This window comes from Pocillopora verrucosa, chromosome 3 (genome assembly GCF_036669915.1).
Source record: "Pocillopora verrucosa isolate sample1 chromosome 3, ASM3666991v2, whole genome shotgun sequence".
In the NCBI taxonomy this organism is placed as follows: domain Eukaryota; kingdom Metazoa; phylum Cnidaria; class Anthozoa; order Scleractinia; family Pocilloporidae; genus Pocillopora; species Pocillopora verrucosa.
This window is the reverse complement of record NC_089314.1, coordinates 27585520-27608253: the sequence shown is the minus strand read 5'-3', so window position 1 is coordinate 27608253 and position 22734 is coordinate 27585520. Positions and strand designations below refer to the sequence as shown.

The following is a 22734-nucleotide window of genomic DNA, read 5'->3' as shown; positions in this document are numbered from 1 at the left end:
AAAAACTCGCCCTTGATATTTCCTAGCCAATCAGGTTGTAGGAATTCTCGTGGCAACGCTTAATTGAAGGTGACCAGGTACTCTTAACTTATCCCTCCCCATCTTACCTATGACTAGCGCATGCGGCTTGGTTAAAACCAATTAGATCACTTCTCAGGGGGGGCCATTCATTTGACAAGCAACGACAAATGAAGTACAAATATTGATAGAGTTTGCGCATGATATGTATAATAGTGACTCAGAGAAGTTTAATCAGTTTCGTCTTCGTTGAATCACACTGCTTCAAACAAAAAACCACTTATAGGATATTCTACTTTGAAAAGGAAGCCACATCCAGCTCTATTACAAACAAAAGACTTATCCTGATCGAGGTACATGATATTCACTCGTGTCAACTTTTTAGGCGTTTTAAAATTGTTGAACGTTCCAATTTTTTCTCATGGCCAAGTTCAAATTAGCTGTTTATGTTGTGAGTATTAGTCTTCTTAACCATACAATTAGATATATGCATTCTTTAAAAGGATACATGATCTTAGTTTTGTTTCAAAACGCCACTCAGATTTGAGGGATATCCCTAAAAATGGATTAACCCTCAAACTGAGCATTAATCAATTATGCAATTAAGCTTTCACCGCACAGAGTTTGAAGACTTTTCCATAGAGGCCTGTTTTTTCTTTAACAGCCCGATTCAAATTTGAAATTTGAAAGAGAATCTCTTTTACTAGCACCAACCAGTGATTAAAAAAAACACAATTATTTTTTAAGCTGAGTTAAACGTGACAATTAGGCCCAGGCTAAAGAGTTTTAGAAATATATATATGAGAAATTGATGAAAACGTTTCACGAGCCTTTTCATGATGGAATTATAAGAAACTTCACTTATGCTAAAGCATTTTAATCCGACAATTTGGGATTAGTCCGATTCGATTCTTAGACTTGTGTTTATTTGTATGTGTACGGGCTCTTACACTTCTATGATGGACAGTTTTTCCGCACGTTGTTGGACGACATGATGTTGCGTTAGTTACCCAACAGATTCTGTTAGGAATTTTGTATGTGTAGGCTGAGTTTGTTCTTCTTCAGCTTATTTCAGCTTTTTTGAATTTATGAAAAAATTTTCTGCTAGGAATACGAAAAGGAATTTAACCATGAGGATAGATTGATACAAAATTTCTATATTATTGCGGCTCGTTTACTTGTTTGAAAATAGAGAAAAAAAAATATTGTCTAGACGACTAAGTTTCAACAGTAAAGATGCAAATACGAGGGACACATTAAGATCAATATACTTTTGCTTTCTTGTTCCAGGAAAAAAAATTCCTTCAAACACACACAGCTTTGAAAGACATATTAGATAAAGACAAAATGAAAACTCACAATTTAGAAAAAGGACAGAATTTTTTTATTATGAATATGGAGATTAGCTTGCACGTTAAACCTGAAGGCTTTAATTTCAACCATTGTATATATTTTTTTTAATTAGACTAAATAATATTCCTATTTTTTAAAACTAAATTGGCCTTTTAGCTCTTTCTTTTGTTTTCATCAACGGAAACGGAGCCAACTAGGAGTCGCCTTGAGGCACTCTTAATTGTTTGGTTTCTTTATCTTTTTAAACAAAATCGTTTCGACACTAGCCCTTATTTTGGTGAGGTTCCTCTCGCTTGGTTTGAAAGAATTAGGTGCAAAACACAGTTTTAAAGGCCCAAACTCTTTTGAAGTATCACGTAATTAAGGTGGATCTACCTTGCACAAAACAAGAGGAAAGAATGGTTTTTTCATATGCTAATCAGAAAAATAAGTTCGTTCAAGAGTCATGGGTAGCTAAATAAAGAGTGCTAACAGAACTCGCCATGACGTTATGGTGTAAGGTTTTACTGTATCTAGTTTGGTAATTTATGATTTGGATCAGTTACTCAAATAGTGTGATGGCGCACCTTCATCAGAGGGGCACTAAGTTCGTTCAAAAGTCACGGGGATTTTTAAAATGCTAAATGAAGTATGTTTTAAAGAACCTGCCTTGTCATTGTGGTTCACAATGTCACAATGTCATGATTGGCAATGAGTTGTGATTTCGAGCAGAAACTTAACTTAAATATTGTATACCTTCTTTAGAGAGGCTTTGAATCAATTTAATGAGGAACGATATTTATTATTATTTGTTGTGATCCATAACCCCTGGCTAACATGCATGATTTCCTCGTGATATGAATACTTGATTTTTTTCACTTGCTTCCCTATTTTTCACTCTTAAACGAATTACTGAAATCATCTTTATGCTTTCGTCTCCGATGAAATTTACACTTACATTATTCAATTCCTGCGCATTTTTTTTCAGTAAGAGAATTTTTTTTTCTTTTTGAGTGACAATTTCGCAACGCAGTTTTCCTATTTTGGTAATCACTCTTCACTCTTGCGATTACATAATATTTTTCACCTTTGGAATTGAAAAACCGTAAAATGTGATTGCCTAAGATTCCTAAAGGCCTTTAAAGTGTCTTCTGACCGAAACGAAACGTGGCGTCAGATGGAGCTGTAACCTACGTTTTAAAAACGTATTTCATTGACAAAATTGATATGCGCGTACTTTGATTTTATGGCCACCCCCTTTTGAATTTACACAAACGATTTTCATAAATAGTTTTGTATGTTGGTCCTAATCGTTTTATTTCTGTCGAACCCAAGTCTTAAACGAGAAAAGTTTAGATTTTTCTTAAGTCTAAGCGCGTTGAAGATTATTATCTTTGAAACGAAAAAAATACATATATTCTTTATTGGGGAACCCCGAAGGGTGAGAGAAAAAAAGCGAGAATATTTGTTGGAAGCCTAGGATAGCGATTGAAAATGAAAAAATCGAAAAACTTCAGGGAAAATTCCTCAAGATAGACAGACTGTGTTAGAATAAAAACTAGTGTTTTTCCATGCTATTGGTGAACAATATTTAACAACTACTCAACTCAGTGTAAGTGGCTAGTGGAGTATTTCCCGAGCCGACACTGAATAGAATAGTTGAATAGTTGTTAAAGTATATATACTAAAACAGTGAGATAATAATTCGATTTTAACACATTTATTCCTGCAACGATTACAATATTTTCGGGCGTAAATCCCGCGCGAATTACTCGGAGGTGAATAAATAAGGCTATTCGATAAAGATATTCAAAGTTTGAGCCGATCACAGCATGTGTTCAACGCTACTCACTGTTTCAGTATAAACTAATTCTTATTATCTTGATCCTTGTGATTTCACTATTACAGCTATATTGCTTAAAATATTTTCCTATGTTCTATCCTGTAATGAATGAATAAAACCTTTAAAAATAATTTTATCCTCCCATAATTGTTTACATCGCCTGTTATCGGAAACTTTGGAAAAATTGCAGGACTATTAAGTTAATCACTTCGATATTTTCAGCTATCTTTAGAAAACTATCTTTTCAAATACCCATTCGAGTAACTGGTTATTAATTTGAGCTAGTGTAGTACCAACGTGTAATAATCTTTACAAACCGAAATGCAGAGGTAAAAAAAAGTACTTATTGAAAAACGTCTTTTGATCCACACTGCTTCGGCCTGAGTCGAGCCAAAACCCTTTACAAAGTTTTATAAGCCCAGAGTGAAATCGTACTCTGCAGTTTAAGATCCTCACCAAAACATTCAAAGGAACTCGTTTTGTCATGTAAATTGTTTGCTTTTTTGAAAAAAAAATTCAATTTGTCATTTTTTTTTTTCAACATTTAGAACCTTGATTCATCAAAACCCGTTCATCAAAACCATATTTCTCCTTTTTTTACTCGCCCGTATCTTTTTCAGTGTTACTTCATCTTATTATGAGTCAAATTGTTTATATTATCTTGTTTTAATGTGAAATAAGAATGCAAATTCTTGTCCGGACAATTTGTTCGCATTGTTATGTTTGTTAAGCTTGGTGTAAATAGAAGTCGTCTTTTGTGCTCTTTCTGGGACCTATGCATATTGGAGGTACATTGCACAAAGCCGTTCTATAGAACACTACACTAAGATGGTGAAAGATGTTTGATTTTGATAATTTTGTCTTATCAAAGCGCCATAAAGTTCTAATAAAAATAATGATATTGCCCTATCTACTGATGTCCGTATTGTTCAAGGAACAAAGTAGATTTCTTTTGAAATGCTACTAACAGAAACCTAAGTTTCCGCTCTCATTAGTGGCAAGTTTACACCTTGTCATCACATGTCGTTATTGAGGTAACCTTTTGCTGTCTTTCTTTTGGAAAATAGCTTTAGACAAAGAAAACACCTGTTCCTACCACTTTTGGTTTATTTGTACGAGTTATAATCCGATTTCTGGAAGGGTTTAGTTTTTTTATAGCCGAAATGTTGCTATATCATTGCGGTTAGGGGAACTTTGACAAAAAAAATTTAAAATTTTGTTTCAAGAATTTTCTCTCTAAAATATTCTGGAGATTTTTGGAAAGGAGGTCTCTACCGTCTTCGTACTAAGCACTATTTACACTTTTACAAGCTATTGTTGTATAAGCAAATAAACCATATTTTTTCTAGAAACTTTGAGAGTAAATAAGTATCGATGTTACTCGGTAAATTGAAATTTCTTTATTTCAAACTTATTTTAATTCGATCAGATCTTGACTACAGTGGAATAGAAAGTGCAATTGATAGTCGTTTCGAAAAAAAAAAAATCGAAGCTAAACATTTTCACACAGACATCGCACAGGTGTAGATGGTATGATAAGTACTCGTCTGTCTATGATGGACACGTTTCCGGCTTAGAGATAAGCCCAAATTACTTTAAAAGAGCTGAGGGTAACTCTACCCAAGCACTTCAGCCTGAGTTTCAAACAGAAAAGTTCTCTTTAAGTAGTTGCCGTAAGTATCAATTGAGACTTTGCATTAAACATTTCTTGTTGTGTCACTTTCATACTTGTGCAGTATGCGAAGGTTGTGGTAAAACAGAGAGCCTCACCCTTCGTCCTTCGTCGACTTTGTCCTGCTAATGAAACTTAGCTGCTTTTTTGCTTTCCTCTGTGCTAACAGAAACAACATCATGAAAGTCTTGATTTGTCTTATCTTGGTGGCTCTGCTTTGTTGCACTGTAGAAGGTAAGCTCTAAAGTTACTATATTTGGAAAGTAAAGTTTTCTTATTCCGACAGAGGGTCTCAATTGAAGGGTATGGATCTTGAGCGGTCGATGGTCGATGGTCGATCACCCACAGAACTTAAGTCGGCAAATTTAGCTTTATTTCTCACAAAATGTCTCATTTTTAAATAATCAAAAGCGCCAATGCTCGTCTAATTTCAAGTTAAAGTGAAATCTTAGTCCCACTTTGCACAAGCACTACAGAATATTTTGCCAGTTTCCTGCCCTCACTCCGACCAAGATGGAATGAAGTTACCATTCCATGGAAAACATGATAGAGAGAAGCCTAGCCGATGAGGTTGGTTGTGCCAACTAAACTTTTCTGATATGAGCATTTGTATACAGGTAAGAAAAGTAAAAAAGGACCAAATACAAAAAAGCAAGAGAAAGAACCGTGCAGTCTTGAGAACATTCCTTGGGGAAAATGTTATAAAGCAGTAAACTGTCCTTCTTCACCTTCACTCAACTGTGCAGGAGGCCTGAGATGCTGCAGACCTCCTAAAGAAGATATCAGGTACATTTACAACTTCTTTAAGTGAATTTTTACCACACCAGGGCCACCTATAAACCCCGGCTAAATCACCCTTCTGTAGCAAGTGTTTATGAGCGTTAAAACAAAAAAAAAGCGGTCAGTCCTCCTTGCCACGTAACACTTGTCGATAAGAGGGTCTTTGCGTCTTGATTGAGGATTGTTGATAGGGACCAAGACAGCAACGGCAACAAGAATGTTTGGAAATAAAAGATTTTCATGATTGGAACAATGCACAGTTTGCATTACTCGGCCATCCTTTCCGAAAAAAAAAAAACGTAAAATCACCATTTTTTTTTTAATCTGAAAACAGCACTTGCGAATGCAAATAGTGCACGTGTCTACTATAAACTTAATATTGCATTCACATTTTACGATTACTTAGGGGAGATCTGGCGTCGTGAGAGAAGATAAACACAGGGAATTGCTGACAAAATTCACTGGAAAAGCGAAAGTTTATTTTAAGGGAACTTTCAGTGCTTGGCTTTGCCTTCGGAACATCCTGATCTCCCATCTGATCTTACTGAACTAAAAAACTTCTTGTTACTCTTTCTTTAAATCTCAGTGAGGAAGACACCAATGCAAGTGAGGGAGATACAGCGTATGACAAATTCCTGATGGACATGAAAAAATATTATCCCTAGAAGAGACAGACCGTTTCATGCCGTCGTTTATTATGAACATGACAAATATAAAGTTGTATAAGGGTTTCAACTAAAAACTTTTTTTGTAGTATTCATTCATGTTCAAACTTCATTAAAATTGTAAACGTAACAAAGCCAGGGTTTTTACCTGTATTCTAACTTTTTTCGACTGGATCTTCGTTTTATTTTTCGTAGCACCATCGGGGCACACTCATTTTTTTGATCCCCACCTTAGGCTGCGGGTCTCCCGCATTGGCAGTCAAGTTTTTACATTCCCCCTTTATAATCTGTCAGCGAGAACTGATCCCTCCTCTGTTCCCACAGAAAACCATGCGATCACCCCCCAGGCGATCAAAAATACCAGCGAAGTCCTTTTTAACTTTGTATTAAAGAGTAGTGTATTAGTGAGGTAACGTGACATCTCTGAACCAGTTAGATGACAAGAAAAAGATTTGTCATCATGCACTCTTATTAGTCGAGGCTGTAACATGATACAAACTGCTCTCTTAACTTAACTTAACAGACTGCTCTCTTACCCTAACTTAGCAAACTGTTCTCTTACCTTAACTTAGCAAACTGCTCTCTCATCTTAACGTAACAAAGTACTCCCTTAACTGGCTTAACAAATAGCTTTATGTCTCATTTTGTTTCCCTTACATCTCCAAGAGGACCGCAGTGGCCGTTTGCATTGGGTTAGTGTAACTAGCAGGGGTTCCAATTTACAAGGAGTGAGTTGGAGTGGCGTGCGCTAGCGAGGAAAATCGTGCAAGTCTCATTACATTTTATTCCTTGATCGAACATGAGTTTAATCGAAAGTTCGGTTTATTATAAAGTGAAACAAAGAATTGCACCGCGTTCGCCCCCTATCGAGTTCGCCCCTTCGAGTTCGCCCCCACCTTATGCCGTGTTCGCCCCCACACTTTTCGAGTTCGACCCCATCAAGTCGAGTTCGCCCCTTGATTGAGTGATATCCAGATGAGTTGATTTGTGACGAAGGCACTAGCGGAATGTGCCAAATGTCACGTCAGCGACGACCATTTTGAATTTCGGCAATTGCGTGGAACCTGCCTGGGAACTGGGTTGACGGAATCAACTAAATACTCTGCGTGGGATCTGGGGTTACCAGAAATAACTGTATACACTGAACTTGTGATAAAGAGAACCACACAGTTTATCTAGCGAACACGAAATGTGGTGATCGTAACAACCAGACTTGAGAAGATGCAAACCACGCTTTCATCGCGACAGCATTGCTTAAGTTGTTAGACTTGTAACCGTTTAGCTTTATTTATGAAATTAAGACTGAAGAATTTACTCATCAACTTACGAATCAACTCATCTGGATATCACTCAATCAAGGGGCGAACTCGACTTGATGGGGTCGAACTCGAAAAGTGTGGGGGCGAACACGGTATAAGGTAGGGGCGAACTCGAAGGGGCGAACTCGAAGGGGCGAACTCGAAGGGGCGAACTCGATGAGGGGCGAAAGCGGCGGATACCGAAACAAACTAAACCAACAAACAGGCAAACACTAAAAAAAAAACGAAAAACAGGATACTTGGCGAATTCTTGATAAACTAAAAATGGTAAGGAACATTAGCGAGCCATGTCTTGCAGAGAAATGATATCATGGAGCTAGGGAACACGTTAGACCCTGTAGTGTGAGCATTTGGGAAATGATTGGCACGTTTGAAAACAACTACTTTTATGTCATACTATTGTTCTGTCTGTTAACAGAGTGCATTGAAGAAAAAAAACCGCCGTGCTCTTTCATGACCCTGATGAAATACAAAACCTCACATAAAAAATAGATCAAATACTATGCTCTCTAAGCTCAGCTTGTATATAGAAAAATACTCAGGACGCGCTTTCTAATTTAAGACAACTCCTACCGGGAACACCGCGTTGGTGGATTTGCAGTAAGAAAGATGGAGTTCTTTACAGTACTACTGTTCACCGTGGTTTATTTAAGTTCTTTTATCGATGCCCGTGATGTTTATCCTAGCCGTAAGTAACAATTTCGCGTCTTAATTCATATCTTCATACCACAATATTTTTTCATCATTGTTAATTTCATCTCCTGGAACTCACACACATAAATTGTACGAATACTTACTTGCGCGCGGGTCTGTAATCCGCGCTAGAATTTATGAGTACAGTCTTTGATACAAAAATTGGTGCAACATTATACTTTAAATTACACTTTAAATTTCTTCAAATTTGAGTCTGGATAATTATCTTATCGAAAAAATGTAAAATAGGGCTTTTTAAATTCTTTAGAATACTTCTGATTTCGCCCAAGTCTTTCACTCATCTGGTCATGAAAGACATGTAAGAAGCAATGTGGTGTAACAATAGGCGCAGACCCCTTTAGTGACAACCGGCTTGAATGCAAGTCACTTTTGTTGTCTAAAAGATCTAGAACATGTTGAAAATAGTACATGCTAACATCGAACTCCTCAAATCCGACGTTTCGGCCTGTGTCGCTATTCCTTCTTGAATAGTCTTCCTCCTACAGTACGCCGAGGAATGAATAAGGCAGTTAAAAAAATTACTTGTCACTGTATTTTTTTCCGAAAAATTCAAACCATGAAAGCATGAAGGCATCATTATTGCCTTTCCTTACCTTGTTTTTTTGTTTGTTTGGTGCAGTTTTTGACGACGTTGTAACGCAAAGAACTCTTGTTTAACTCCTTAAGCCTCAGTAATAACCTGCATCTAATTTTTCTTTGCAGTAATACTGCTGAATCATTACTTAGGATCAAAAGAATAAAGACAATGATCTTCAACCTAATTAAGAAGCTTTGATTGTTGCCCAAATTCTCCTTATCAGCACAAAAGGAAATGTACAGAGAGGAGTATGGAGAATATGGATACTAAAACTTAGAAAACTTATTATTACCATAATTTAAATTCATTTTTAGGGGAGCGGGATAAAACTCAAGTTACTTACAACAACACTTCAATATCGTCCAAAGGCGAAAGGTGCGATCCTCTTTTAGCACATCTGTCTTATGATATATTGTAAAAGTAACAGCCTATTGCACTTTGACGGTTATTGTTAAACTGGAAGGTATCGGCGAAGCCTTGTGCACGAAGAAGAGAAAAAACGAGTGGAGAGAAAAATTAAATGAGCGCAAAGCCGGTGTCCCATTTCAAGGGCGCGGGTTAAATATTATATAATTGTGCAATTCCTAAAGAGCACAAACATAGTCGTCCCAGATGTTTGTCTAATACGATATTACACTTTTTAATTTTTAATCGGAATTCCATGGGGAGACTGGTGGGTACAAAATTCGGCTAGCCACTCTAAAGGTATATCTCTCTTAAACAGTTGCGTGGAGGCAAAACCATCCGCTGACCAGCGCCTTGCAAAAGTTATCTGCCATCCATACCGTCCAATCGCCAGAAAGGTAGATAAAAACGTGATGAGGACTGAGGTTTGCAGGTCGGTAGTGGGTGATGATCTGTTATTCGCTACACCGGCCGAGCAAGAATGGCGTGAGAATCTTTTCGTGACGTACACAATACGCTCACGAGTTGGACAAGTACCACGCATGCCCGAATCTCCGAGTCGACTGCTGACCAAGTTTTGTTGGCAGCTTATCGTACACATGTACTGCAGATTCTTTTTACCAAAATGTGACATGACGTCATCCAGACCTCGGGCTCAGCCTATTTGTAGAGATGCGTGCCGGGAATTTAAGAACCAGTGTCAGAGGGAATGGACTCACGCACAAAGGAAATTCAAGAGTGTGTCGTGGGCGGTGCAAAAACTTGCCTCTGGGATGGAGAGAAGTTCTTCGCTCATGTGGTGTAGGAACCTGCCCAGACGAAGAGGACCAGATATTCCAGAATGTTATTATCCTAAAATGTTGAAAGGTATTTCTTATTTATTCATTTATAAGCTGTATGTACTACTGGTTGTGATGAAGTTCAGCGAGTGAGTGATCTGGAAGTTAATCAACGGGGGAGATGCGCCAGTAATTTGTGTTCTTATTCAGAGAGTAACAGAAGGAGATTAAGAAAAATAAAATAGGAAGAAAATGTCAATCAATATTATGTTCAGATTGTTATAGTTTTAGTTAACTGATGGTCCATTCGCTGAGCTCTTTTTCCCCTTAGTTTCAATTTGATTTTCTCGCTTCTCGTTTCAGAAAAGAAAGAAAACCCCCGACCGTTTACGGGTAAGTACACGGTGTGTGTCTAAATAACTCGAGCTCAATAGCATTTACAGAATGTGAAACGCTTTCTTAAATCCACATGATGTTCTAAACATCTAGGCCCATATGTTTAAATATTGGATACCGCTATCAACGGATAAATCGGCATCCAGCGGATACGTGTCTACGTACTGCGTTATTCACTTTGCTCGTTATCCACCCTTCGATAGATAGCAAGTGAGACTGAAGTCTTTGTCGAAAATATGCTTCCATAATTGGTGAAAAACCTTTTAGAAACTTTTTTTTTGAAATTCTGAAAAACGTACCGTGGGGAATATTCAGAGAATGGCAATGACTTAAACCCATAATTCCTATTTGGCGATGTTCATCAAATCCCTTGTCCGTCACTATGCAATTATTTCGTAGGTTGCCAAAACACACACGTAGTACAAAGATGACCCTAGATAATAGCAGAGAATACGCCCCTTATCAGTCAGTCTTTGCTGTTTCATTGTATCGGCTTTGAGGTCGTTCTAAAGCTCAACCAGTTTCAAGCTAGTCAACCCCTTCCCACCCACATCATCCTTAGCGGTTTAATTTATTGATCTCTAGCGCCAGCGTCTCTTTCTTTCTTTCTTTCCAAACATTGTAATCTGTGTTTGATATCAATGCTGATTACCGCTAAAATGATGAAATACAAAAATACTTATGTACATACGTAAGACTTTGTTTACGGAGGGTAACACTAAACAGGTAGAAATTAATAATAATAATAATAATAATAATAATAGTAATAATTTATAGACTTATAAATAAGACCAGTAAGCTATTTACAAGGCGCAGCTAAGGAGTTGAACTTGCGGCTAGCGGGCTAGAACCCGGGACCAGCGGCCTAACCACTCGGTCACAGTGCCCCCTATTTGTAGCGGTTAGTTAAACAATTCCTCGAAATGGCAAGGCCACCTTCAGTAGCTTAAAGAAATTACAGATAACAAAAGAAAGCCTCTAACGAATTAATCGATATTTTAGACACTTGTTTCTATGATGACGGTCGGACATACAACGGCAGTGTGTCTGTAACACGGTCCGGTCACAAGTGCCAGTCCTGGAATTCCCAGTGTCCTCATCGGCACCACAGAACACCAGAAAATTATCCTGAACTGAATGGTGCTGGCAATGCATGTCGGAACCCTGGTGGTCAGGCCCCTCACGGTCCCTGGTGTTACACTACAAATGTAACGCAGAGATGGGAGTATTGCAATGTGATCAAGTGTGAAACACTAAAGGAAAGCAAAGGTATGCTTATTAAATATTATCTGAAGCTTACAAGACTCAAGCGTACCTTATATTTGAGACTTGCAACCAATCATAGCTCCTACTAGTAATTAAATGCTATATAACGTTCATTATGCGCTTCATGAATATGGCCGGATTAGTCCGATATCTGCGACAGGAGGTATTTCTTCCAAGAATTCCTATTCCCCGAGCGAAGCGATAAAAGATTAAAGAATTAATGTCAAATGCATTAATATCTCCATCACGTTGCGCTGTTCGGTTAGTTAGTGCGATAAACTCTTAAACGTAGATAGTCCCGCTCAGTATCACACTAGCTCCAAACACTCTAACCGGCTACGCCTGGCGTTGATAAGCAAAAAAGTGACCAAGTTAAATATGAAAGTGATGAGTCAGTCTTCTCCCAGCCTATGTCTTTCATGGACCTTTAAGCAGCATCTTATGCCCATTTCTTTTCTATCTTTTCACAGGATGAGAAAAGTGAAAGAAACGGCCACCAAACTGTCTCCTTCACTCACCCACCCACCCACCCTCTTTAAAGAAAATGTACATAGTGATCAGAAAACGTAATAGTAGCCTGCGTTGCTGGCGGTCTGCAGTTTTGGGAGCAGAGAGAAAAATGAAAGACCTTTCATTACTTTCTCCGCCGCCGAAAACAGCAGACCGCCAGCAAGGCAGGCTACTAAAAGTCTTGCATAGCAATAAAAGGAGATGTTTGACAATGGTTTTACCTCTTTCTCAATTGGCGCCGTGTTAAAGAAAAACTGTTGGTATGGTTTCATCAATTAATTCGTGACATGCACCGGCGATATGCAGGTCTGTCGTGGCACACAAAGTGAACTTCATCGTGACGGAGAACTTGAGGGGGGAAGGGGGGGGGGGGGTGACTAAACGGTTTTGAGCCAGCCATTCAACCGACCATGGTTTTCTCCTTGGGTGATCTTGGCACTTGTTTCAACATAAATCTTTTGAATAAATCCATATGCCAGACGAAATTCCCTGAGATGAATGATTAACCACAATCTTTACAACTCCTTTTCTTATCTAAGGTGGTGAAGGGAAAGAATTTTATCTTTAAGAGACTTAGAGTAATTAGACCTTACCGCGAACTTTTCTAAAAGCGTGGAGACTACATAATATGATAGTGGCTAAAATATAGATTCATGAAGGAGGCAAAATTATAAAAGGAGGAACAAAGATTGTAAAGGACGGATTGCGACATCCCGAATGAAGATTCTGAATAAAATTCACGTCTCGAGGAAGGAAAAACAATTCTCGGAAACGTATGTATTTATTCACGAAAGCGTCTTTGTCTTCCCTCGCGACGTGAGCTTCGGATCCTTGTGCTTTGAATACACACGCCGGAATATCACGCTAAGAGCGTAACGTTTCACAGTGACACCCTTTGTAAAATAACGCGCTAAGCCACTCATATATAAAATATGGCGAGGAAAGATAACTTACCGTCGCAATGTGTTCGTTAGGAAGAACGCTGAAGCGGTAAGTGAGTTCTGAGTTTAATTTGGTTCGAGCAAAAAAGAAATTGAAAGTTGCAGCAGTACTATAAAACCTCTCAGGCGAAGAGCTGAATCGGAACTTTCAGCTATTTGAAGACGTGCTTCTGTTGTATAAGGACATAACTTTACTTTCGATGCATACTTCCCAGACGTTAGTCCGAAATCTATATTTTTACATCTTTTTGGAAAAATTTTCAACTTCAAGATGAGGACTAACGTAAATACACTTCTTTGAGTGGGGTAGAACGGTTTCAGACAATTTGGTTTTGTTTTGTTATCACATAGCGATTTATCATTCAGCGTGTCAGCGTGTTACGAAAGAAGATGAAAGAGAAGTAGCTAATAATAGAGTATGCTTACTTTCAGTCACAGCTTCCATCCGAAAAACGTAACTTAATATTAGGAACATCAATGGAGAAAACACATTTTAGATAACTGGAAAAAGAGATGGCCAAATCGAGGTGAAAATCAAGCTTATGCTTTTTCCTAGTAGCCTTCAAAAGATTTGAATGCAATTAAAACAATTAAATTATTTTATCGCTACAAATTCCCATAATTAGATAAATTTATAAGCTCCGGTTTCCACCGCAAATCCGAAACTTTACGGAAGGGTGTGGACGCGAAGAGGTCCCGAAATTCGTGCTTGATAACTAATAGTGTTGTTGGATTCTGCCGGAGTTGAACAAAATGACCGATAGCCGATTCAGAAGGCTGCTGTTGTGTTTTATGACCATATGGACTGTGGCGTTAGGACAAACAGGCAACTATTCTGTCGTCAGAGGTAAGGGCTAGAGGGAGTTATTCGACATACTTTAAAGCTTCTCAAAGTCAAATTTCACTGATAAAAATATTTGGGAGTACAAATTTGTTTATTCGAATTTTCTGATTCCGACTATCGGCCAATGGACCGTTGGCTAAGGAAATTTTGATCATCGGCTCACTTGATCTCTTGGCGAGTTTTCAGTTGGAACAACAGGGAGCCACGACAGTTAGTTCCATGCATTTTACAAGCGTTTTTTCGTATGAAGACGACTCCATGTCAAATCTATTCGTGTTCCTTTCCAACCTCCGGTGTTTGTTGTTGGCCTGCTTGTTGTCAATCTCTTACACATTGTACGCCCTTCAATAATCTGTAAATTGGATTTTTGTTCTCTAAATTTTCAAAGTACCAAAACCTGAATACTGTTACTGCTCTTTTCAAACTTTCACCGAAAAAACGCTGATCGGCGAAGTACAGACACTGATTATCAAAACATTCATTAATGTCTGTCTGGCAGGAAAAAAGAAGGCTTCAATTCAGAAGTAGACTTTAAACAGCTTTTCTACTTAAGGTGGTATTATAGTCGATCAAGAGCCACAACTGTACTGAAAACGAATGTTTGGCAGACATCACAATCCCCACTTCGCCAGAATATATGCTTTTCTAATTTGATTAACCGATACTACTAGCTTTGAATGACTTACTTTCATTAAGTATCAGGTGAAACATCTTCAATTTGGGGTCAAAATTCTAGAACAGTTCTTTTTTTTCATCATTTGTTAAGACTTTAAGGCATTTCATTGCTGAATAAATTCACGAAGCATCTCGCCAGTGGACTAAATGCTTCATTGATACTAGGATCAGGCTCGAACGAACATTACGGGACCGCATGGATAAAAGTTACCACGTAGACGTGTAATACAGTCGATATCATACCTTAATATTACATTACGCATCCCTGATGTGCACGATTTGAAGCGCGACTCATTGAGAGGTTTCTGATTACTGTCGAGCTTCACCAGGGAGATTCTAAAATCGTCTTTACCTCAGATGGTGACTTGCGTAGTCGCAGAGCGATGCACCTCGTCCTAACTGCCTTGTCCTATTAGAGACCTCTAATAATATATCTTTCTGGCCCCTTCCCCCAACCCATCTCTCCAGTAAGACATCCTCTCCCCACAATTTCTTCTAGAATGTATCTCTTTTATGTATTTAGATCACGAAGGAAACGAAGAATTCATAACCGTGAATAAAACAGGGTACGTAAGACTTAGGTTGTGTTCTATTGGGATAAACCCTTTAACCACTTCCACCCACACATCAGTATGCATATGTTCCATACTGATCTCCATAGCAAGGTGCTATGGAGAGGAAAATTTGTTTAATATCAAGAGCTTTTATAGTTTGAGATCATTTCCTCTATTCCCCTTACCTTAAAGTTCTATTCAGGGGGAAATTGTAAAGAGAAATTAGATGCTAATCACTTTTAGGGGTCAAAGGGTTAAACTGCCTCTGGATCAAGTTGAGGCGGTTGTAGTCTCCCGACACAACACTCAAATAACCCTTTTGGTTGAAACGCAGAGACTCCTGGGAATATCTATCACCGGATTTTTTCCGCAGTAACTCGTCGAAGGATGACATTATGGCGGCTAATTCCAATCTTGTGGCGCAATTCCTTCGCTTTTTCGCCTTTTTTTCACGCCTAAGACTTCTTTTACTCCTTGCCTGTCCATGTCCAGGTGGTATCGAAATATCACGAATAACGCGTCATATTGGTTTTGTTTACAACATGTGTCAAGGCCGAAAACTGAGAAGTATTTTGAGGGAGTCGCATTTTCTACGGGGAAAATGGGAAGGGAACCAATCGTCGTCAACAGAGAAAAAAGGGAGGGGAGACTGCAAATTAACTGCCAACGAGGGGGGATAATGTAGAGCCCTACGGGAGGGGGGGGGATCCGTTGAATTTTGTCGTACCACAACCAAAATCCTGCGACCCCCTCCCCCCAGTTAATCAATACTGACAGAACAGCTTTTTAATTTTTTAAATATTTCTGTTTTAGCAATATCTCATGTGTTTCTGCTCAACCCATTCCTAAATCACAAGCCTACTGTAAGCCGTATCGTTACAAAGGAAGTAGTGGTGTTTGCGCGAGTATTGTCAAAGATCGCAATGTTTATGGCTCATCATCGCATCAAAGGAAGATGGAAAGTAGTCTGTATAACTTCAGAATGGCAAAGGCTTACATTCTTTCCAAAGGGGATATCTCTGATAGGTGCCTTCGCACTGTGGATCTGGTTTACTGCAACCACTACTTTCCAAAGTGTGATGACACGTCATCAAAGATTCTTCCAGTTCCAGTCTGTAGGGAGGCCTGCGATGTTATGGTACAGAGGCATTGCAAAGAAGAGTATCGTCGCGCTAAGGAAATTAACAAGGCTCTACAGGACTCCCCTGCACTCGGGCTTGGATGGAGTTTTGAATTGCTTAACTGCTCAGAGTTCCCTTTGAGAAACGGTGGTTCTATTCCAGAGTGTCATTATCCTGAGGAACTCGAAGGTATTTTGCTCTGCGTGTATGATATCTGTCAACCAAATTGCACCTGTAATTGAAACAGTTTGCAATAAAATATGGTGAGAGAGGTAACAGGTTGGGTAGACGAGTTAGGTTGAAAGTTGTAGTGTGAGAAAGTATTATGTAAAATTAAAAAGCTTTGAGGCAAGAAGCGGGAGTCGATACGGCATAAAAAGGAACTCAAAACTGGAAAAGTCTTTTGCTTGTTACACTTGGCGTTTGTAGATCATGAGCACGAGGTGCTACCAAATCAGAGCGGGTTTTCTTTGCGGTAACTTAAGAGTCTACGTAAAAGGAAAAAACGAGAAAAGCTGCTGCAAGTTTAAGGTTTTTTAATGAATGATATGTACAAGCCTTTGCAACCACCTGTTTGAGAACAGAAGCTAAACCACTGTTTTATCAGCTTTTTATCCTGACATCACTCAGGTGATTTGTAAAAGAAGGACTCAAAATAAACTGATTTCGTCCTTTCTGCCACCCAGTTCATGCCATGTGATGATTCCTCTTGGAGATTAGAGTTCTTCCACTTGTACAAACTCAAATGCAATCAGCTACGTGTGACGGATTGTCCCATTATATTCTTTAAAACGAATTATCACCGATCTAAATTGGGTGAATTCACCGATTTCTGGTTATACCCAGAACCCTCCGCGAGATGTTTACTCCCTTTAATTGATCTTATGTCAATTTCTCAATTTAGAAAAAAACGCGTTGGAAGGAGACTTCAGTGGTAAGTAAGCACTTCCCTAAAAGCTTATTGTTGAGCGAAAGCTTTTTCGTAACAAGACCTTCATATTTATAATCTATTTGAACAGATAGGTGTTTCTATGGCGACGGTCAATTATACCGTGGAAATGTATCTGTGACACAGTCCGGTTACAAGTGCCAGTCGTGGACTTCCCAGTGTCCTCATCGGCACCACAGAACACCAGAAATTTTTCCCGAACTGAGTGACACCGGCAATGCATGCCGGAACCCCGGAGGACAGGCCCCTCTCGGTCCTTGGTGCTACACCACTAATTCTACAGTTCGTTGGGAATACTGCAATATCTCAACTTGTGCTCCAGGTAAGATTACTTCGTTTGCTTCCAGAAGATTGTTTGCTGAAATGGTATCACACTACATAGGACTAGGGTTAACGCGCCCAAAGAATGTTGGGACAGCAAGCCCGGTTGCCTTGTTACTACCTAATCTAGCTATGTAACAAACTGCGTTTGTCCTAGGTTGTGGCATACTAAAGTCAGCAAAGTGAGGCTTTCATTTCGTGAAATTTCCACCTTTATTTGCGTTTACAACTTTATCAACATTATCTATAATTTTAAAGAAGTACTAATTACTGCAATACTTAAGGCGGGGGTAAACCTGAAATTTGCTCAAAAACTGAGTTTTTTGTTTTCCTCGGAATTTGCAGCTTTGGGTATTCAACTTCGCTGTGGAAAAATAATTTTCTACTTATTTTCACTATTTTTGCCTTTTTGAGCGATTTCAAAATTCCCGCTCTGGTTAATGGTGTGGTTACCATGGCAACGAGAAGAGCATTTTTTGATTTTTCAGTTGTTTATGATGTGTTATTCTGGCAACCAAGCTCCCAAACGGGCAGGATTTAACGAGAGATACTTTATGTAGTCTTATCTGAAGGGTTTTCTAGGGTCAAACCCATTATGGGATAGATTTAGAGGCAGTTTTTGTCGAATGTGACACTCGGTGTACTCGGAGCAATCAAAGGAAAAGTTATAATCAAAGGAAAAGTTATATCGAAAATGGTCGGAAAGAAAAGTAGATCTGTCTACAGGAAGAAAAGAAAGAGAAGTTTTTCTGGAAGGCGAAAACAAAACAAGAGTCTGAAGAAACAGCTCCCGATGTTGACGAAATCGCCGCCTCAACTCCGAGCACTTCGCTGGATGAAAATCAGCTCTCTGACTCGGACTCTAAAGAAACCGTTGGTTCCTCCAGAAAGAAAATGAAATATGCCGCTTCTTTTAGACAGCTCTGATGAAGAGTATACCTTCAATACCGAGGAAAGCGAGGGATTTAGATTAATAAATGAGAAAAATTTATCCACGGCCGTCTCAAAGGCACACGTGTGTGAGAAAGGTGAGAAATTTTTTTAAATCTCTGTCTTTCTCTGTTCTCGATTATGACTTATTTCCCATATCATATCGACCCATAGTTCCAGTTTTTCCCTGCTAAATACACTGATTTATCTATTAAATCTTGGATTGGGTAAGAGAAAGATTTTTAGGTATTGTGCATATACACTGTAAACAAAAAATTATGGGGAAAAATCACAGAATGTGTATTTCTGACTTGAGGTCTTTACTTTGCTTATAACAAAATTGCCCGATTTATCTAACAATTTTCACTTGATTTGTCTTTAGGCACCTTAACTCTTGAGGAAGATAAAAGTGCAAGAGTGGGGGTTACAGTTTTCCCTTCAGTGTAGTTCCTGTGAGGAATCCAGTCCACTTCCACCATCCAGTGGTGTGACCCAGTTAGGGAAATCATATGACATTAACCGCCGAGTCTTTTAGTAGGCTAAAAATCATGGAGAGGCTTTGTATCCCTGGTGGTGTTTGTACAAGAGTGGCAACACATGCAAAAGACAGTAAAAGATAGGCTAAGTCCGATTTGCAGGTTATGCAGAAGGAAAAGAGACGGCGTCAAGGGGAGCGACTTCTGAGGACTTGTCGAGAGGAAGCCCTTCGAGAAGCTGAAGGAGTTACTTATGAACCAGGATGTTTTTAAATTACTTTTAGATACTCCTGTGGACAAAATATGGACACTTGGGCCACTATAGTGGTTACATATTGTAAAAAATTAAGTTTGATTGCTATCTGTAAGTTTAAAGGCCATTTTCTCATTACGCAATAATTTTGTCTTCCAGAAAGGATATCTTGACAACAATTTATCCAATTGATCTGAAATTTTCAGCATTTGTTCCTTTTGATAAGTTTTGTGTTATAAGCAGAGCAATTTTCCATATGATGTATGTACTTAAAGTTATGAAGTGAAACACCCCTCTGATTTTCCATGTCAAATTTAATTGATCATCATTTAAAATGTTTTCAACATATTAGAAATCCCTCTGCTTATAACAATAAGCAACATGTCTTCTTTGAATTGATACTAAAAACGTTATTTTTCATTAATTCCAGAAGGAGTTATCTTTTCTGAAGTAACCCCTGGTAGAACCCAGCAGGTGGCTCAATTAAATGAGTGGTATCCTATTACAATTGACATGTTGAGTCTGAAATATTTTTTTTCATGATCTTCAAGTCATAAGCTTTCCAGGGATATATAGTTTGCCTAAGTTTTGAATTAAGTCCTAGCTGTGAAAAATGAGTGAAAAATGGGCATTTTTTCAGGTTTACCCCCGCCTTAAATTCGGCACATTTGGTTCTTAATGATTCTGAAATTCTTAATTTCTGATTCTGAATGTTTTCTTATCCCACGGAAATAATTTTCATCAAATGATAAAGGGGGATAGTTTCTGAAGAAACTATGGTGCTGCGTCGGTGGGAGAGTATAACAGGGTACTAGTGTAGTTCCATTTTCTGCATAAAAACGCACACAAAACCCACAATTCCTCCATTCGCTCTAACGAAGGGCTAACGCTCGAAACGTTCGCTTTTAAACTCTTTACGGTGGCCAATTTACATTATAAACTGAGTTGATAGTGCCAAATTACCCTAGTTTTTTATCAGGTGGGTACTAGTTGCTGAGTTGTCTCTGAATTTGAGCAGAATCGATTATTTACCTAGGACTTATTTTGATTATTATCAATAGTGTATCTTCATTTTCCTATCCCTCTTTATAATGCTACAGAAGACGCAACACTGTCCAACTGGAGTCCTCTCACCAAGTGTTCAGTATCTTGCGGGAACGGCTGGATCACACGCACGCGCACTTGTACCAGACCACGCCTTGGCGGGAAAAATTGCTCCTCTCTCGGTGCACTCGTTGAACGGCAACCATGCAGCCTTCAAAATTGTTCCGGTAACTAAAAAACCATAATTCTCTGCTTCTGCCTCTTTACGATATAAAGATTGATAAACTCCACCCTGATCTGATACTGAAACGTTGAAATAATACAATGAACCTGTACATTATGTTTGTACTTCCCTGCTTGATCGGGCTTTTGGGTCACGCAAAAAAGTTTTACCGGATGATTGAAATAAAACGAATTTATGTTACATGAAAATCTAATTCCCAAATAAGGGTCAACGGGATGGATCAATAGATATGCAATCAGAGGCCTGTTATCTATTTATCACTTCCTTGGAGACTGAATTTCATTCTTAATACACTTCCATTTAAATAAATGAACACAAGAATATTGATTTTTCTCAACTACTGTAACCTGTTCATTATAATTCATTTTAGAGAATGTCGATAATATCGAGGAAGTGCCAGTGGATAAAAAGACATTAGGTCAGTACTTTACAATATCTGTACTTCCAAGCGTGAGAATGAGAGTAGAATATTTTTTAATGTTAATATTTGTGGGTTCAATCTGGACTCACGTGAATTCAAATGCTATTTCTTGACAAGTGATAGCAAGGTGGTTCAGTCGGGATCTCGATCGAACGTTGGGACCCAGGTTAGCCTCGACAGTTTGATTTCTTCTGATTGGGTGAGGAGGTGAAGAATGAGGCCAATGAAAGAGCGACTTGAAAAAAACAAAAGCAATAACGAATCACAAGTTGCTTTGACATTCAATTGATACTTGGGCAACTGGACCATGTGACCGAGGACGAGTTACCACGTACAAATCTATAAACAAATAATAACCACAAACCACATTGTTTTATACCTCAAAAAACATAGCACTCTCTTTCTGGGGCGGCAAGAGGTATAAAGAACCTTAGGAAAAACTCGTTGTGGCTGCTTTTTTCAATACTATCAATGCTACTGAATGTCTCACTATTTCCATATCATTTCAGGGCTGAACTTTACGTGGATCATCATACTCTCAACCATTGGATCAGTCCTATTCTTGGTCAGCATAATTCTGGTCGTTACGTTGGTCAAGAAGCGTAGTAAGTGAAGCTGAATATTTCCTCGTCAATCTGAGGGTTTTTTTGGCAATTCCATACTGATTTGATTTAAAACCTTTTTTTTATCAGCAGGTCGTAAGCCAAATAACCCTAACATCCAAGATGAAGAGGAGATAACTCCTTATGCAACAGTTCGCTTCAGTGAAGTTTTTCCAGCAAATGCGACAAGTAATTACTATCCCATTCCTGGTATGTATGACAATCCACTGAAAGCTTTGCCTCCTCACCCATGGATAAAAACAGGATCAAAAGCCGCTAATAAGCAAGAGATACGAAGATCGCCATACGGAAATCTCGACCACCTGGGGAGGCAAGCAGTCAATCCTCTCCAGTACCTCTTTTATCAGCCTCGTTATGAAAATGAATTAGCTGATAATACAACCCGAGATGTGATTTATATAAGGCCTGGGTACGACAAGTTGATGTCCACCACAAGGAAAAAGAGGCGGGAAATTTATAGAGGTGAGGGTACGCGCTTAGCATGCGAGAAAGCAGATATGTCTGTATATGATTCTCTCATCCGCGAAATCAACCTCAAGTGTAAAAGTCGGAGAGAAGATTTGACTGACTCAGATGAAGATGATGAAAGGAATATCCGTGTCATTATGGAAGAGCCCTCTGGCGACGAAAGGAGCCCAACTTGCTCAACAGATGAAGGTGAAAATACAAGAGACTCGACGGACTTATCTAACAATGGTTATAAGGTTGACCTCGAGAATGGTTGCATTGTAAATGACTGGAATACATCCGAGGGGGAAAATGAGGAACAAAATCTAACTTTAACGGAAAGAAATGATAATTTGTCACCGCGTTCCCAAGCTGCCTTAAAAATGGAAGATAAAAGAGGTTTATTTCAGTTTTATAGCGCCAGTGATCCATCTCAGAACACTGAACAAGAACAATCGGCCATTTGATGTTTGCAGACAGGGAGAACTGCAAATGGAAATGAGAAATGAATCGAATAGTTCGGTTTTACACGTATTTGTATTTGTGGCAAAAAAAAAACACATGAAAGCAAAGGTATGTCTGAGAGAACTGAAGGCAGCGCGACCTGCAATGCTT

The 22734-nt window shown here is 38.7% G+C and overlaps 3 protein-coding genes across 6 annotated transcripts; all 3 read left to right on the top strand.

Annotated features, from left to right (window-relative positions):
- The first annotated feature begins 213 nt into the window (after positions 1–213).
- LOC131799563 (uncharacterized) lies at positions 214–6435 on the top strand. Its single transcript, XM_059117282.2, has 4 exons — positions 214–371; positions 5035–5099; positions 5483–5651; positions 6232–6435. Exons 2-4 carry the CDS (start codon positions 5045–5047, stop codon positions 6308–6310), a joined length of 303 nt encoding a protein of 100 aa, XP_058973265.2. The 5' UTR covers positions 214–371; positions 5035–5044; the 3' UTR covers positions 6311–6435.
- A 3303-nt stretch (positions 6436–9738) lies between these two features.
- Positions 9739–12241, top strand: LOC131799009 (tyrosine-protein kinase transmembrane receptor ROR2). The gene is made up of 4 exons (XM_059116677.2): positions 9739–10192; positions 10468–10497; positions 11503–11769; positions 12237–12241. The coding sequence occupies exons 1-4, from the start codon at positions 9739–9741 to the stop codon at positions 12239–12241; spliced, it is 756 nt and encodes a 251-aa protein (XP_058972660.2).
- A 953-nt stretch (positions 12242–13194) lies between these two features.
- LOC131798855 (uncharacterized) lies at positions 13195–22719 on the top strand. Of its 4 annotated transcripts, none has more exons than XM_059116527.2 (9): positions 13195–13266; positions 15260–15302; positions 16104–16600; positions 17316–17345; positions 17431–17682; positions 20441–20611; positions 20999–21046; positions 21559–21654; positions 21742–22719. In XM_059116527.2, the coding sequence occupies exons 3-9, from the start codon at positions 16246–16248 to the stop codon at positions 22584–22586; spliced, it is 1797 nt and encodes a 598-aa protein (XP_058972510.2). In that variant the 5' UTR covers positions 13195–13266; positions 15260–15302; positions 16104–16245; the 3' UTR covers positions 22587–22719. The 4 variants fall into 4 exon arrangements, 3 of the variants coding, with proteins under 3 accessions (XP_058972510.2, XP_058972503.2, XP_066019384.1); XM_059116520.2 differs by lacking the exon at positions 13195–13266 and adding an exon at positions 13941–14064 and having other exon boundaries at positions 21745–22719; XM_066163287.1 differs by lacking the exon at positions 13195–13266 and adding an exon at positions 13941–14064.
- The last annotated feature ends 15 nt before the right edge of the window (positions 22720–22734 follow it).

What these genes read in the sequence shown, in the direction of transcription:
- LOC131799563 (XM_059117282.2), top strand. Translation starts at nt 5,045, where the DNA reads ATGAAAGTCTTGATTTGTCTTATCTTGGTGGCTCTGCTTTGTTGCACT. An exon ending in GCTTTGTTGCACTGTAGAAG is followed by an intron (nt 5,100 to 5,482) that starts GTAAGCTCTAAA and finishes ATTTGTATACAG; the next exon opens with GTAAGAAAAGTAAAAAAGGA. An exon ending in CCTCCTAAAGAAGATATCAG is followed by an intron (nt 5,652 to 6,231) that starts GTACATTTACAA and finishes TTTAAATCTCAG; the next exon opens with TGAGGAAGACACCAATGCAA.
- LOC131799009 (XM_059116677.2), top strand. Translation starts at nt 9,739, where the DNA reads ATGAGGACTGAGGTTTGCAGGTCGGTAGTGGGTGATGATCTGTTATTC. An exon ending in TTATCCTAAAATGTTGAAAG is followed by an intron (nt 10,193 to 10,467) that starts GTATTTCTTATT and finishes TTCTCGTTTCAG; the next exon opens with AAAAGAAAGAAAACCCCCGA. An exon ending in AAACCCCCGACCGTTTACGG is followed by an intron (nt 10,498 to 11,502) that starts GTAAGTACACGG and finishes TCGATATTTTAG; the next exon opens with ACACTTGTTTCTATGATGAC.
- LOC131798855 (XM_066163287.1), top strand. Translation starts at nt 13,971, where the DNA reads ATGACCGATAGCCGATTCAGAAGGCTGCTGTTGTGTTTTATGACCATA. An exon ending in CAACTATTCTGTCGTCAGAG is followed by an intron (nt 14,065 to 15,259) that starts GTAAGGGCTAGA and finishes TTATGTATTTAG; the next exon opens with ATCACGAAGGAAACGAAGAA. An exon ending in AGTGGATAAAAAGACATTAG is followed by an intron (nt 21,047 to 21,558) that starts GTCAGTACTTTA and finishes ATATCATTTCAG; the next exon opens with GGCTGAACTTTACGTGGATC.